This window comes from Cotesia typhae, unplaced genomic scaffold, assembly GCF_013202065.1.
Source record: "Cotesia typhae breed Kobodo isofemale line unplaced genomic scaffold, CoteBio_Ctyphae contig_26, whole genome shotgun sequence".
NCBI lineage: Eukaryota > Metazoa > Arthropoda > Insecta > Hymenoptera > Braconidae > Cotesia > Cotesia typhae.
In genome coordinates, this window is record NW_027423732.1 from 1590823 (window position 1) to 1606877 (window position 16055).

Below are 16055 nucleotides of genomic sequence, written 5' to 3' on the forward strand. Positions count from 1 at the left end.
CTTGAATACGTAATAAAATAATTCATTTTAAATAAGTCTTATAATCATCACATAAATTTATTTATCATCAATTAACCTACAATGAATAAAGAAATACGTTTTATCGGAATACCTCTACAAAGAATTTCGGAACGTAAGTTACCAAAAGTGAAAGAGGTTATGCGTGTGTTTTTCTACCAACTTAAAATTTTAAAGTATTCAATCAAACAAAGTGCTAAAAATTCAGTTGACCAAGTTATTGAACTGTGGAGAAAAAATCAGATTCCAACTAGTGGAGCTCCTAATGCAGTCAAAAAATTTCTTCGCTATCACAGTCAATGGTTAAAATTACAAAAAAATTTCGATAAAAAGAATTCAGCGCAAAACCAAAAGGAAATGAAATTTCAGACTGATCTTGAACAATTATTCGACATTGTGAGCGAAAAATCCTTAAAAGTGCTTGATGATAATATTAGAAAGTTGTATTTGGATCAAAAATTCGGTACCCATAAAGAGATTCTTTCTAATAATGTACCTGTATCAAACTTAACCACAACTATGATGGGAATAGATGAGAGTAGTAAGTATCTGAGATATTTAATTATTATAAAGTCAGGTAGTAGTGTAACTTTTCATAGATGACTAGATGACATTTGACTAGACAATTTTTGGAGTCCTTTCTTAATTATTTGTCATCAAAATGAATAAATTCTATACATTTTCTTCGTTTAATTTATAAAACAGATCTTATTCCAGACTTAGATCTTATTCCAACTTAGTAGGTATTAAAATTGAAGATACAACGCTCAGTTATAGTTCAATTCAACGAGCTCGTATGCTTCAAAGAGAAGACATTGCTAAAGGACTTAATGACAACTTTAAGACACACGATAAATACGTTGTGCATTGGGACGGAAAAATGCTGAATGACCTTGTTGGATCAAAATCTGTGGAACGGCTACCAGTTATTTTAACTGCATTTGGTACCGAACAATTACTTGGGGTTCCAAAAATGAATTCTGGGACGGCAGACAATCAAACATCAGCCATTTTATCGACATTGAGTGAATGGGGTATTACTAATTATGTTAAGGCGATGTGTTTTGACACGACGGCAGTTAATACAGGTAACTTATCAATGATAATTTAATCTAAAAAATATTTAATTATTAACGTTCTAGTTTAATTTTTATTGCTTACTGAATTTCACTTTTGAAATTATTGAGAATTATTTACTCATTTGGATTTTAAATATAATCTACAATTTGTTGAAAATATTAAATTTAACGATAGTTATCTATTTTCTTTATACAGGAATTCATAACGGTACATGTAAGGCAATTGAAAAGACTTTGGGAAGAGAGTTAATCTAGTTACCATGTCGTCACCACATTTTTGAGATCATATTGAGAAGTGCATTTGAAGTATATTGGCCTGTGTCATCTGGGCCAAACGTACCAATGTTCGGAAGATTTAAAAAATCATGGGATGAAATAAATAAAACTAATTATAAATCTGGAATTGAAGATACTGTTGTTGCTGATATCATTTTGGATAAAAAAATGAAATATCTAGTTTAATTGCACAATCCTTACAGGTATGATTTAACTGCGATTTTAAGAAAAAAATTTTCTTGTTTCTGACAAATTTTTAATTGTTTTTGATAGTTACTACAACCCCGAGATGACTATAAAGAATTGTTGGAATTGTCGTTGATTTTCCTTGGAGAAATGCCTCAAGAAGAAATTTTTTCAAACGTCCTGGTGCAATTCATCATGCTAGGTGGATGGCGAAGGCAATTTACAGTTTAAAAATGTTTCTATTCAGAAATGAATTTAAACTTTCTAATAAAGAATTGGACGGTCTTCGGCAAATTTGTATATTTATAGTTACACTGTATTTAAAAGCTTGGTTTTCATCAACTTCTGCAACAACTGCTGCTAATCATGACTTGCAGTTTTTGAAAAATTTATTCGAGTACAAAAATATCAATTCATTGATTTCTTCAGCAACTTGTGAAAAAATGATTTTGCATTTATGGTATTTAAGTGATGAACTTGCCATTTTATCATTATTTGACGATACCGTTTCATTGGAAGTAAAAAAATATTGTTGGAGCTGTTAATACTCGTAACGGTACAGATTCTAAAGCTAAAAATTTATAATTGATAAAAACGATTTGAATTCATTAACGCAAAAAAGTCTGAGTGACTTTGTTTCTAAAAAGTCTTTAAATCTCTTTAAAATCTTTGATTTACCATATGACTTCCTTGATAAAGATATTGAATCGTGGCCTACTAATGACAGTTACATTGAAAATAAAGAATACTTTAACCAATTGAAAGTTGTTAATGATTCAGCAGAACGAGCTGTTGCATTAGTTAGTGAGTATAATCAATGCTTGACAAAAATGAAGAGCAATTCCAATACTTATTGCAAATTATCAAAGAACATCGAAAAAACTACCCAAACTGCAATAGAGGAAATTATTTACAGTAAAAGTGTACCGTTATGTTGAAAATATTGAAAATTATATGGCAGTTGATAATTAAATAAATAAATTCTTCGATAAAAAAGTGAAACACATGTGAAACACACTAAATTGAATTATATATTTAAAAAAATGCACTAATTTTTTTGTTTTAATGTAATCAAACATGTCCAAGACTAAAAAAACTAATTAAAAAAATAGTTCATAACATATTTCTATTCATAGAAACTCAAATTTGTCTAAATTTCCTTGAAACTCACAGAATAAATTGAAATTTTTCGAATTATTGATCAAAAACTAGAAAAATTGATATGCATTGATGTTTGACGATGAATATCTCGTAAACGCTCAACTTGATCGAAAAATCATAAGAGACCATTTTTATAGAGCAGTAAATTTCCTACAAAACTATGAGTTTCATCATTCATAATGATTTTTTTCATTGAGTTATAAAATTCATAAGAAATAAAAAATTTTCCCAAAAATAATCAAACTTTAACCGTTAATATCTTTAAAACGGTTGGGTTTACGAAAAAAATCGTAAGAGACCTTTTTGTAGAGCATTCAATTTCCTACAAAATCTAAGGAACAAGATATTTTTTCAAGTAGTTGGAAGCGAGATATAAATTTTTCTATCTGATAATAAGAAAAAATAGAAAACTGTAAGAAGGAGGACCTTCCCGTTACAATTAAGAACTCATGCTTGGAGAGGCTTTCTTAGAGGTGTCTAGGAACCTATTTTTCAGAGTACCAAACGAAAAAAAAAATATTCTTTTTTTTTGAATCACCCTAATATATATATATATTAGGGTGGGTCAAAAAAATCGAATAATTTATTTTTGACTTTATACTCTGAAAAATAGGTTCGTAGACACCTAAAAAGAATTCTCTCCAAGTATAAGCTCTTAATTATAACGGGAAGGTCCTCCGCTTTGCGGGTTTCTATTTTTTTCGAATAATCAGATAAAAAAATTTATATCTCGCTTCCAACTGCTTGGAAAAATATTCCGTGGCATAGATTTTGTGAGAAATTGAATGCTTTACAAAAAAAGGTCTCTTATGACTTCTTTTCAAAAACTCAACCGATTAAAAGATATTCATAGTTGAAGTTTGGCTATTTTAAGGAAAATATTCGTTTTTATTATGAATTTTATAAGTCGATGAAAAAAATTATTTCGGATTGCGGAACTCATGATTTTGTAGGAAATTTACTGCTCTACAAAAATGGTCTCTTATGATTTTTTGATTAAGTGAAGCCGTTACGAGATATTCATCGTCAAACATTAACGAATATCAATATTTCCAGTTTTTGATCAATAATTCGATAAATTTTAATTTAAACTATGAGTTTCAGGAAAATTTACATAAATTTGAGTTTCGATCGATAAAGAAATGTTATAAACAATTTTTTAATATTGTTTTCAGTCTTGAGCTTGTTTGATTGCATTAAAACAAGAAATTAGAGCATTTTTTTCGACATATAGCCAATGATTAGTTTAATTTGAAGTGAATGACATATTTCTTTGTCAAATTTAATATGAAAAGTATTGAATCAAGTGAGAAACAACCAGTATTTAACTTTTTTATAGATAAATTTTTTATTGAATTATCAATTGCAATATAATTGTCTATATTTTTAACATAACAGTACGCTATTACTATAAATAATTTCTTTTATTACAATTTGGGAATGTTTTTTGATGTTCTTTGACAACTTGCAATAAGTACTGGAATTGTTCTTCATTTTTTGTCAAGCATTGATTATATTCACTGACTAATGCAACAGCTCGCTCTGCTGAATCATTGACAACTTTTAGTTGTTGAAAGTATTCTTTATTTTCGAGATAACTCTCATTAGTAGGCCATAATTCAACATCGACATCAAGAAAGTCATACGGTAGATCGAAGATTTTGAAAAGATTTAATGACTTTTTAGACACAAAGTCACTCAGAGTTCTCTGCGCCAATGAATTCAAATCTTTTTTAGCAATTACAAATCTTTTAGCTTTAGAATCTGTACCTTCACGAGTATTAACAGCTTCAACAATACTTTTTTTTTACTTCTAATGGAACGCCATCGTCAAACAGTGATAAAATGGCAAGTTCATCGCTCAAATACCATAAGTGCGAAATCATTTTTTCACACGTAGCTGAAGAAATCAAAGGATTGATATGTTTGTACTCCAATAAATTTTTCATAAACTGCAAGTCATGATAAGCAGCAGTTGTTGCAGAAGTTGATGAAAACCAAGCTTTTAAATACAATGTGACTATAAAAATACAGAAATGACGAAGACCATGCAATTCTTTCTGAGAGAGTTTGAATTTATCTCTGAATAGATACATTTTCAAACTATAAATGGCCTTAGCCATCCATCTAGCATGATGAACAGCACCAGGACGTTTGAAAGAAATCTTTTCTTGAGGCATTTCTCCAAGGAAAATCAATGATAATTCTAATAATTCTTTATCTAACTTATTATAACATTTCTTTATCGATCGAAACTCAAATTTATGTAAATTTTCCTGAAACTCATAGTTTAAATTAAAATTTATCGAATTATTGATCAAAAACTGGAAATATTGATATTCGTTAATGTTTGACGATGAATATCTCGTAACGGCTTCACTTAATCAAAAAATCATAAGAGACCATTTTTGTAGAGCAGTAAATTTCCTACAAAATCATGAGTTCCGCAATCCGAAATAATTTTTTTTCATCGACTTATAAAATTCATAATAAAAACGAATATTTTCCTTAAAATAGCCAAACTTCAACTATGAATATCTTTTAATCGGTTGAGTTTTTGAAAAAGTCATAAGAGATCTTTTTTGTAAAGCATTCAATTTCTCACAAAATCTATGCCACGGAATATTTTTCCAAGCAGTTGGAAGCGAGATATAAATTTTTTTATCTGATTATTCGAAAAAATAGAAACCCGCAAAGCGGAGGACCTTCCCGTTATAATTAAGAGCTTATACTTGGAGAGAATTCTTTTTAGGTGTCTACGAACCTATTTTTCAGAGTATAAAATCAAAAATAAATTATTCGATTTTTTTTGACCCACCAATATATATATATATATATATATATATATATATATATATATATATATATATATATATATATATATATATATATCTTTGCATTGTTAAATATACATAGCACCAACCACACCCGGTCCATTCAACGTCAATTTGAATTTTTCAAAAATACCCTTTTCCTACCCATAAATCGATAATTGGCTGTTTGGAATCTGATCGAAGAAACAATGCGCCTTGACATTGCACACCTTGAACATACTCTCAGTACTCAATTAAAAAAATCAAATTACTTTCTTGTTTTTTTACGCAGAAAAAAAAAATTGAAGGAATTTTTACTATTTAACTATCGTAATTTTTATTAAATTAAATAGTAACGGTGGACTATACTACTCATTTAGTAACTTTTACGATCTACTATTGTAAATTTTTTCTGACAAACAAGGTTGGCAAGAAACTTAAAAAGTCGAATAATAAAGAGCAAATTATACAATATGTGTTTGTAAACTTTACAATTAAACTATTGTAAAAGTTGTTATAATTCTATTGGAAAGGTTAAGAGGCAGCACTGGAAATTTTAATCTCTTACTTTTTACAATAGTAAGTTGTAAAATTTTATGAATAAATAGTAAATTTTCTTCTAAAATATTTGAAAATTTATAGTAATAAAAGTATAGTCCAGCTTTACAATAGTTGTATCGTAAATTTTCCCGGAAATTTTTTTCCGTGTAACCAAAAGATTCGAGTTTGATTCCCGATCCGGTATGGCCGAATTTTTTTTTCTTTCTGAGTTCAAGTAGATTAAGATGAATTAAGATGAATATAAGTCACTATATATTACGGTTCAATCTAATAAATAATTTTAGGTATAAGAATTTTAATCAAATTGTGGTGATGTTATTTAACTAAATTTTTCTAGTTCAGAGAACCATATTTTTTTCTCAGTGTAATTTTTTCTATAGTTTTTTTTCTGTATGCTAGGAGAAAAATAATAAAATATATTTACGAAAAAATATGTTTAGCCGAAAAAGTTATAAAAAACTACTTTGCTCTTGAGAGATAATTAAATTTATACGGGTAGCTTCTTAAGCTGGGTTAGTTGCATGATATAAGATTTTGGGCGCCATCCCGCTACTGCAAAAAATGTAGAATCCAGCGAAGCAGAAGATAAAGATATGGTTCTTAATTCGAAAGAAGAAATTTTGAATCAAGAATTTTTTATCTTCATTTACTTGAACCAAAAAACTTTTCTTTTTGAACTATTAAAACTTTGATTCAAATCAAAAAATGTAATCCAAAAGTTAATTTAATTTTGTGAGTAACGGAAACTAAACATTTTAAAACAAGACTAAAACTTTTGAGAAATATTATAATAAAAAAATCACTGTCAACATTTGGATGAAAATCCACACTTCCGTATAAATTTTTATTAATAGGACAAGATTTCTTAAATTTCTTTGAAAATTATTTTTTCAATTGTTGCCAACAGAATTTGTTGGTTTTTCAAATTTGCGGTAACAAATCTCAAATAAATATAGTTAAGTAGTTCAGCAATCAACAAAACTTGTTGAGATGAACAGCCGCTACTATTTTTAAGCCAATCGGAAAACTTAACTAGGATTAGGCCTTATGAATTATTCAAGACGAATCGAGAAAAACGTTAGTGCACACCTCAAGTGCGGAAGGGTTAAGAGTCCTCTACTATTGTGAATGTTAAGTTGCTTCTATAGTCAAGTAGGACACTAAATCTCAAATTCTAAAGATCTAGTCTACAATTTCCAAATTTGTGGAACTTATACATAAATGTTTTTTTTTTTTTCTTAAGTGATTAAAAGCTAACGATGTTACAAAAAATCGAATAATTATTTACAGATGAGTTAAAAGCTTCTATAAAATTGATAAAGTTTATTTATTAAAATTTATATAGTAGATACAAATAAGTTTTAATTAATTATTAGGTAAAAAGTAAAGTTTTTATGTAAAATAAATTTTATATTCCGCTAAATATGGAAAAATTATGAAAAATTTAAAATTAATTAAACAACTCTACTTTTTCCTTTACAGAAAAATAAATTAATTAATCAATAGTACATAAAAATTAATTATAACACTAACACTAATCATAATGACAATTGGTGAGCGTCTTAAAAGGAGTCAGCCTGACTCTATTAGGAAGTCGCCATATTGAATGCAGGGACTCCCTACTAGAGTCAATTTGACCCCAGTTAAGTTTTGTAATTTTTCTTTCCATTCTTCAAATCATTTCTTTATTAATACGTTTCTAATTTTTTCTTCATTTCTTCTTGCTTCAATTTTGTTTCTCTTCTTTCAATGCATGTTCTATCAACACATGTTCGATGTTATTAACAATAATCAATTTATTAAACTAATAATTAATCAGCTTTTCAATAGATTTATAGAAAAAATTTTTTTCTGAATCAACAATTTGTTTTTGTCTCATTTAAGATAGTACCCTGGCCAGAGTCGTTTTCTTAGGATTTTTTTTTAATTTTGGCAGATTAATATTCATATAATTCTGCATCGATTGGCGCAATTTGAAAATTTTTGACCATCTAGTTTCAGAGATATTAATTTCAAAGTTTGAGTTTTAAACGCTCTTATACATTACGGTATACGGGATATCCAAAAGTTTACCTACAAACATTTTTATATCTCAGAAACTTTTCTTAGAATCTTTTTAAAAAACTAGAGTAACGTTAACTAACAACTAAAGAATTTTTAAAAAATAATTTCATTGATAATTACCACACAGTTTCACAAATATTTATTAATAAGTAATGAAAAATTTACCAGACTTTAGCCGAGGAAGGGATACGTTAATAAAGCTATGGCAACAACGCAAGTTTTGTGAGCCGCGAAAAAAGTATGAGACGCGCATGCGCTGAAAAATTTGAAAAGTTTAATGTACGTTAGGTGTAATATTATAGTTATTAATTTTATTTATTTAAAAAAAAATAACAATGATTATTTTATGAAAATAAGTATTTTTCTATATTTATTGAAAATTCAAAAAAGTTAACAATTTTAATATAATAATATATATTAATCTTTGATAAGTTATAAAAATAATAGTCAGATGAAATAATAATAAAAAATAGTAAAATTTAAAATCAGTTAATACATCAACACAAAAAATTTAATTACTGATTTTTCTGAAAAAACAGAATAATATTGTCAATTATTTTTTTCAGACATTGTAATTATATTTCCGGATAAATGCATGTAAATAAATAAATAAACGCATGTATCAAAACAGAGATTAGTCTACAGCTGGTCCAAAACACTAGAGTGTACTTTTGAAATAAATTTTAAAAATAATAGTGCCATGACAGGATTAATTACAAATAATTTAATGGAAAAATGTGACCAAACAAATATATAGAACCAACAAACTATTCAATACTCCTTCAAAAACTTAGCATAAAAAATTAATTATCACTGAAAAATATATAAAACCTTAAAAAGGCATACATTCTTATCAAGACATTTCTGATAATACCAAGTTTAACTATAAAAATTCCTTTTAAAATAATAATATGCTCGTCACAAAATTTTTTTTACCCTCAATTATTTTAATCATAATTATCGCTGAAAAAATATCAAAACCAATTTACGATAAGAATATACCGGCTAAAAAATTTTTCTTTGTCTCTTAATTTTATAACTTAATTTTTGACGTATTTACAAAATAAAATAAATAAATAATTGATGTTTATCGCGAAATTCGAACCTATTTAGAATTTCTTCGAAAACTTGTCATAATAAATTAACTATTGCTGAAAAGGATATGAAACATTGAATTTGCACAAATTCAAGTCAAGACCTTTCCAATGATACTAAATTTAATTTAAAAAGCTCATTTTATCACATAAATACAATAGAGACAAAAATTTTCTTCATATAGATTAAAAACATAAAAATTCACAATTCATTTAAAATATTTCAGTTACTAGAATTCAAATTTGCGCGCGCCTTACTATAGCGTTTACATATATTTTCATGCTCATGATATATTCGACCAATCACGTTACGAATAGTTTGATGCCACATAGATTTCATCTCAATTTTATTATGGGATCGTGAAATTTTTTTAGTAAATAAATGTCACTTTTATAACGCTGAAAAAAAAATTTCTTTTATCTAAACAGACTTTTCCCACACAGAAAATATTTACAAATATCACTACAAAATTCCAGAATTCCGACGGTAGGATAATTCCGTTGAAAAAAGTTTTCTTTATAATGTTAGTATGAGTGTATAACGTACGTTACGCCGCAGTGCGGACATCATCCCCTCTTAGCTTTATTCACGAAATGTGTTCTATTTGTGTGGGTACACAATGGCGAAGATATAGAGTGAAAAAGAGAAAAGTTAAAACAATGAGTAAAAAGCTTTTTGTTTGCTTTATTTTTATTTTATTTATTTCATTTAACTTGAATTATTTTTCCCGATATTCTAAAATACTTAACGGACAATTTAATCAGTAACAATAATATATATTAACCTATTTACCGTAGTACATTGAAAAAAGAAATAATTGTACTCCGCAAAATAATTTTAACATTTTCCCGTAGGTAATGTGGATGAGTGCACATTTACGTGAATAAATTGTTAAACACAGTTATTTATATTTAATTTGTATTTGTACAAATGTATGAAAATTACCGAGAAATAACAGCTATACGTTTTATTTTGTTTGCACAAATATGAAATGGCGAACAGGAATAAAATACGAATTCATTAAACTGAACAGTAGATGAAAAAAATTTATCGCTTCATATCATAAATTGTTGATAGTTATTTTTTTATAAGGAATGATAACAATGGAATGGCGTGAGAAAAATTCTACGAATTAGGGGAATCTTGGAATAATGTTTCACTTTATTTTTATTACCCAAAACATCAAATAGCGATAAAAAGTGATGAAACGGAAGAAAAACAAGGCTATAAGTTCTGACAATTGATGGAAAATTATTGCAGAAAATAAAAAATATCTTTGGGTGATACACGGAAAGAAATTTAGTTTAAAATCAAAGTAATCGTGGGACGTTCGGCAATTCTGATCTAATTTGAATTTTTTTCAATAATAAGTTTTTTGGTTCAAGTAAATAAAGATAAAAAATTTCTTCTTTCGAATTAAGAACCATACTAGAATTCAAATTTGCGCGCGCAAGCGCGCGCCTGATTTTCCAATTTGCATATATTTTCATGCTTATGATATATTTGACCAATCACGTTACGAATAGTTTGCTTACATGATATATTTTCATATTTTTCTAAATTATGAGAATGGATCTTTAGTTCTGTTGATTGCTGAACTACTTAACGATGTTTATTTGAGATTTGTTACCGCAAATTTGAAAAACCAACAAATTCTGTTGGCAACAATTGAAAAAATAATTTTCAAAGAAATTTAAGAAATCTTGTCCTATTAATAAAAATTTATACGGAAGTGTGGATTTTCATCCAAATGTTGACAGTGATTTTTTTATTATAATATTTCTCAAAAGTTTTAGTCTTGTTTTAAAATGTTTAGTTTCCGTTACTCACAAAATTAAATTAACTTTTGGATTACATTTTTGATTTGAATCAAAGTTTTAATAGTTCAAAAAGAAAAGTTTTTTGGTTCAAGTAAATGAAGATAAAAAATTCTTGATTCAAAATTTCTTCTTTCGAATTAAGAACCATATCTTTATCTTCTGCTTCGCTGGATTCTCCATTTTTTGCAGTAGCGGGATGGCGCCCAAAATCTTATATCATGCAACTAACCCAGCTTAAGAAGCTACCCGTATAAATTTAATTATCTCTCAAGAGCAAAGTAGTTTTTTATAACTTTTTCGGCTAAACATATTTTTTCGTAAATATATTTTATTATTTTTCTCCTAGCATACAGAAAAAAAACTATAGAAAAAATTACACTGAGAAAAAAATATGGTTCTCTGAACTAGAAAAATTTAGTTAAATAACATCACCACAATTTGATTAAAATTCTTATACCTAAAATTATTTATTAGATTGAACCGTAATACATAGTGACTTAAACGATTTTTAGTTGAACACGAGCTTAATATTCATCTTAATCTACTTGAACTCAGAAAGAAAAAAAAAAATTCGACCATACAGGACCGGGAGTCGAACTCGAATCTTTTGGTTACACGGAAAAAAATTTCCGGGAAAATTTACGATACAACTATTGTAAAGCTGGACTATACTTTTATTACTATAAATTTTCAAATATTTTAGAAGAAAATTTACTATCACAAAACTAAAATGAAAATTTATCAAATTTATGGTTTTGCACAAACCACCTTTGTGCTTAGCACTGCAGAATAATAATGCTTCTACTTTAGAGTAACTAAAGGATACTTGATTGACAATTGAAAACATTAATGACTTAGAGGTTATAACTACTAGCGCTACTGCAACGGCCTAATCAGCTGTTATTGTAGAACATTGACTCATTGTATAAATACGTATTGTTTACCTACAATACAGTTAAATCACATTTGCAAATGTTTAGCGTCGTGTTTCTAAATATGTGCATAGTCACGAGAACTCGTGATTCTCATATACAAATCTCAAGTTTCTTCTATTAATAGAAAACTTATTAAATATACAATAGGTACACAAGTAAATAGCTTTTCAACGAATTCAATAGAAACTATGTCTTCTAATTATTGAGTAGAAGTATGACACGACTTCGAAAACTGCCCTGTGGCGCCCAATCTATTTTGTGAATTGCCGAATATTTGATTATAAAACTGTTACAAAATAAAAATTCACATCACTATTTCATTTTTCTGCAAATATTTTTGATGCAAACCGTAAAGTTATTTGCTTTTTATCAAAAAATAACTTTAAAAAAAATTCAAGATATTCGGATTTATATTTCTCAATAAAATTCTCTAAATTTATTTCTCTGCAAACTCAAACAATCTACATAGTTGAAATAGAATGGCAATACAATAAAAGTAACAAGAATTTTTTGTACGAAGTTTAATTTATTCTTCACCCTTCACATTTTTTTCTTGTTAAAATACGAAGGTCAATAAGTAGGCTCAATTTTTACACTTGCAATTTTTGATCCTATGATTCTAACCTTTTACAAATAAGATTTTTCTTTGATTTTTTTCTCAATAAAATACAAAAAGTAAAAATTTATCGTATCATTTATCTTTTTTATTATAGAAACAAAATTTTTATTGAACTTTTATTATAACATCAACTGTTACTCTTAAAAGGCTAGAAGCTGAAGCTTTTACCTTCAACGTTTCTGAAAGAAATCATTGAAACTCAATTTTTACCGAGATATTGTTAACGTATCTCGTATATTTTGATTTTTGTTGGCGTATTTTGTATTATTTACTGTTAAAAAAAGATAGGGGAGAGTGGGGCAAGACGGCCCACTTGGGGCAAGAAGGCCCACCTCAAAAATTGACCAAAAATTTTTTTTCTAATATTTTTTCAGGTGGACTATCTTGCCCCCCCCCCAAAATTTTTTTTTTGCAACTTTTTTTTGCATCATAAGTAAGCAAAATAATAAAAAATTTAGAAAAAATTATTGTAAAATTACTAGGTAGGAGAGGGTGGGGCAAGACGCCAGTTTTTATTTTTTGTGGCTTTCTACTATCAAGTGGATTTCCACTCGTCCAACTTTGATTCAATTCACCGGAATTTTTCGAAAGTTCAAAAAGAAAAATTTTTTTTTTGGGGCAGGATGGTCCACCGAAATATGATAAAAAAATATTAGAAAAATAAATTTTTGGTCAATTTTTGAGGTGGGCCTTCTTGCCCCAGGTGGACCGTCTTGCCCTAGGTGGGCCGTCTTACCCCACTTTCCCCTATACAAACAATTTTTATTATTACTATAGCGCTTTTAACGATTTTTCGAGCTAGTTAACGATTTCAGGACACCTTCGTGGTAAAAATACCGTTTCGTGTCAACCTGAATTTTCTTTATACACGTAAAGTGAATTTATTATAAAGTGAAGTATTGATTAATAATTTAAAAACATGTTTGCATATTAATTACGCAAAATATTTACTCACAGTGTATTTAGACTCTAGAACTTAATACTTTTAGAGCAGTAAAGTGGAAAAAAAAAATTTTAATCAACTATCGATTGAAATTCGATGAGTACCATCAAAGAAAACGAATAAAAAGTAAACCAACAAAAACAATAATCCAACAACAACAATGAAGTACGAGTTACTAATTAGTCTAAAAGCAGCATTGTCTGAATAAACAACTCTGGGTAGTATCCATTAAATAAATATCTTGTTTTATAAAATATTCTGTAAAATATTGGGCGTTATATTTAAAATCAAGCAAGAAAATATCTAAAAACCGCATTTTACGAAACAAAGACCATTATAAATAACTATCTTCTAATTAATCCCGTGAGTATTGATTAATTAAAAGCCCGAGTAACGGTTAATAATAGTAGAAGTAATAATAATCCGATGGTGAGATAGTGACGGAAAAATAATTGTATCAGCTTGGAAATAAAGCGTTAACAAAGAAACAAAAGGTTCGAAAAAAATTAACAGAGATGGCGGTTTTTTAATTAGTGCTTTGTTCATTTGTTCGGAATTTTTTTATCCACCAGTCGGTTTTAGTGTAGAATTTTTTCAATAGAAAGTTTTTCGTATTGTTTATTATATTTTTCATACTCGTCACGTGACATTGTTAATTAGTTTGCGGGGATGTGTTAGCTCAAATCTCAAAAAATTTAATTTATCAAGTATGTGAATCTTCTCAAGAGCTTACATTCTCTTCTTGTTCTTAGAAAACTGTGTCGAATCCCGTCAGTGTACATAAAAATTCATTTAGTTCGAATTAAAAAATCGAAAAAATTGAAAAAACGCTTCATGCTCTTAGAATTAGATTCTAATATGTTAAACTCGAATATGACCAATATTTGAAATCATTGCAATTAAAAAATTTTGAAAAATTGAGATTTTTTTATTTTTAGGCATGTAAACTTTTTTTCGGCTGGTGACAAATTGTTTAATAATATTTCAATTTTTGAATTAATTGATAAAGTTTGAATTGTAGTCCTTCTATATACTTATACTTTATAATCCTCAACTTTGTTTATAGTGATATAATAGTTTATTTATTTATTATTTACTATTAATTGTTATAAAATTATATGGGGTCAATTGAACCAGCAGTCCCGGGGACGATTGAACCATACGGAGAAGCATGGGACATGCGCGCGCATCTTGACTCTACGTGAAAAAACTCAGGGAAATAACCTAACAATTTGATGAACTGAATTTATAATGAAAATTATTTTTAAATTGATTTTTAATTTATTTAATATAATATCTGTGCATTAAAATGATGCAACGGTAATATTACTAAGTAACAATTAATATATTATTTATTAAAAGTTCGGGTTTGAGTTTTAAATATTATTGGTTCAATTGAGCCCAAGCAGTGGTTCAATTGCCCCCAAGCGGGGGTCAATTGAACCATTCGATGCGTTTGGATAAATTAATAATTTTTAAAAATTCACGTTGTTTATTGACTAATTTATGTATTGATAATGATAGTAGACATAATAAACTACCATTCCAAGAAAAAAAAATTATTATTTAGTTTTAATTCGAATAGTAAAAAAATTACTAAACTTTTTTTGGTTCAATTGGACCCTCTTCTCCCCTAACTTTAGTGTTATAGCGCTATTTTGTTCAGTGTCCGAATAAAAACTGGGTTTAAATTTTTCTCCATTGGAAATTAGAATTTTAATTTAAAAATTTTTCAACTGACCAATAGACGGATCAAATAATCAAATTGAAATTATTTGCAAATTCCGTTAAAAAGATAAGTTTCATCTGAAAGTAATTGTTATTGCGCCTGCGCCGAACCAAGTTGAAAGCGGCAGTAGGCACAAGACACTACCGTGTCTCAGAAAAAAAATTCTTGTAACGATTAGTCAATCCAGTAACAATTTTTAAAAATAAATAAATAATTATTTAATCAAGAATAAACCTGAATATTAAAAGCATTGACAAAGTTCTGAATATCGAGAAACAACAACGACATACGGCATTACCTAGCATTATAACAATAGCATTAGCAACACTGCAATTAATAATTATCGAGCTAAAGATTAAATAGACATTCATTTCAAATTCACATTTTTTAAAATTCATATTGTTTATAGTTTACACGTTAAAAGTTTTTTATTTTGTTAAACGATGATAGACGAGTTTCATATACCACTAAAGAATTTTTCTAATTTTTTAAAATAATTTATAGATTCGAGATGTGCAATTTTAAGCCGCATTGCTTGTCAACCATCAAATCCCAAATTTAGCGTAAAAAAAGTATTTATGAAAGGCGACCATTAATGGTTCATTAAAAATCCATACAAGTACTAAAATAAATTTAACATCCGCAATAAAAGTACTTTAACCTCAAATCATAGGGATTTCATAGCACTTTTACGTAACATTATAAAAAAAACAGTATCGAAGGCTATAACTATAATCATCTAATCACTTACTACCA

The 16055-nt window shown here is 27.8% G+C and overlaps 2 protein-coding genes across 9 annotated transcripts in view; one reads left to right on the top strand and one right to left on the bottom strand.

Moving 5' to 3' along the window:
* Cpx (synaptic transmission protein complexin) overlaps window positions 1-16055 on the bottom strand; it is a 66051-nt gene that overhangs the window by 12166 nt on the left and 37830 nt on the right. The gene's annotated exons all lie outside the window — the stretch shown is intronic.
* On the top strand, window positions 778-1576 carry LOC141525635 (uncharacterized). Its single transcript, XM_074240193.1, has 2 exons — window positions 778-1106; window positions 1294-1576. The coding sequence occupies exons 1-2, from the start codon at window positions 815-817 to the stop codon at window positions 1350-1352; spliced, it is 351 nt and encodes a 116-aa protein (XP_074096294.1). The 5' UTR covers window positions 778-814; the 3' UTR covers window positions 1353-1576.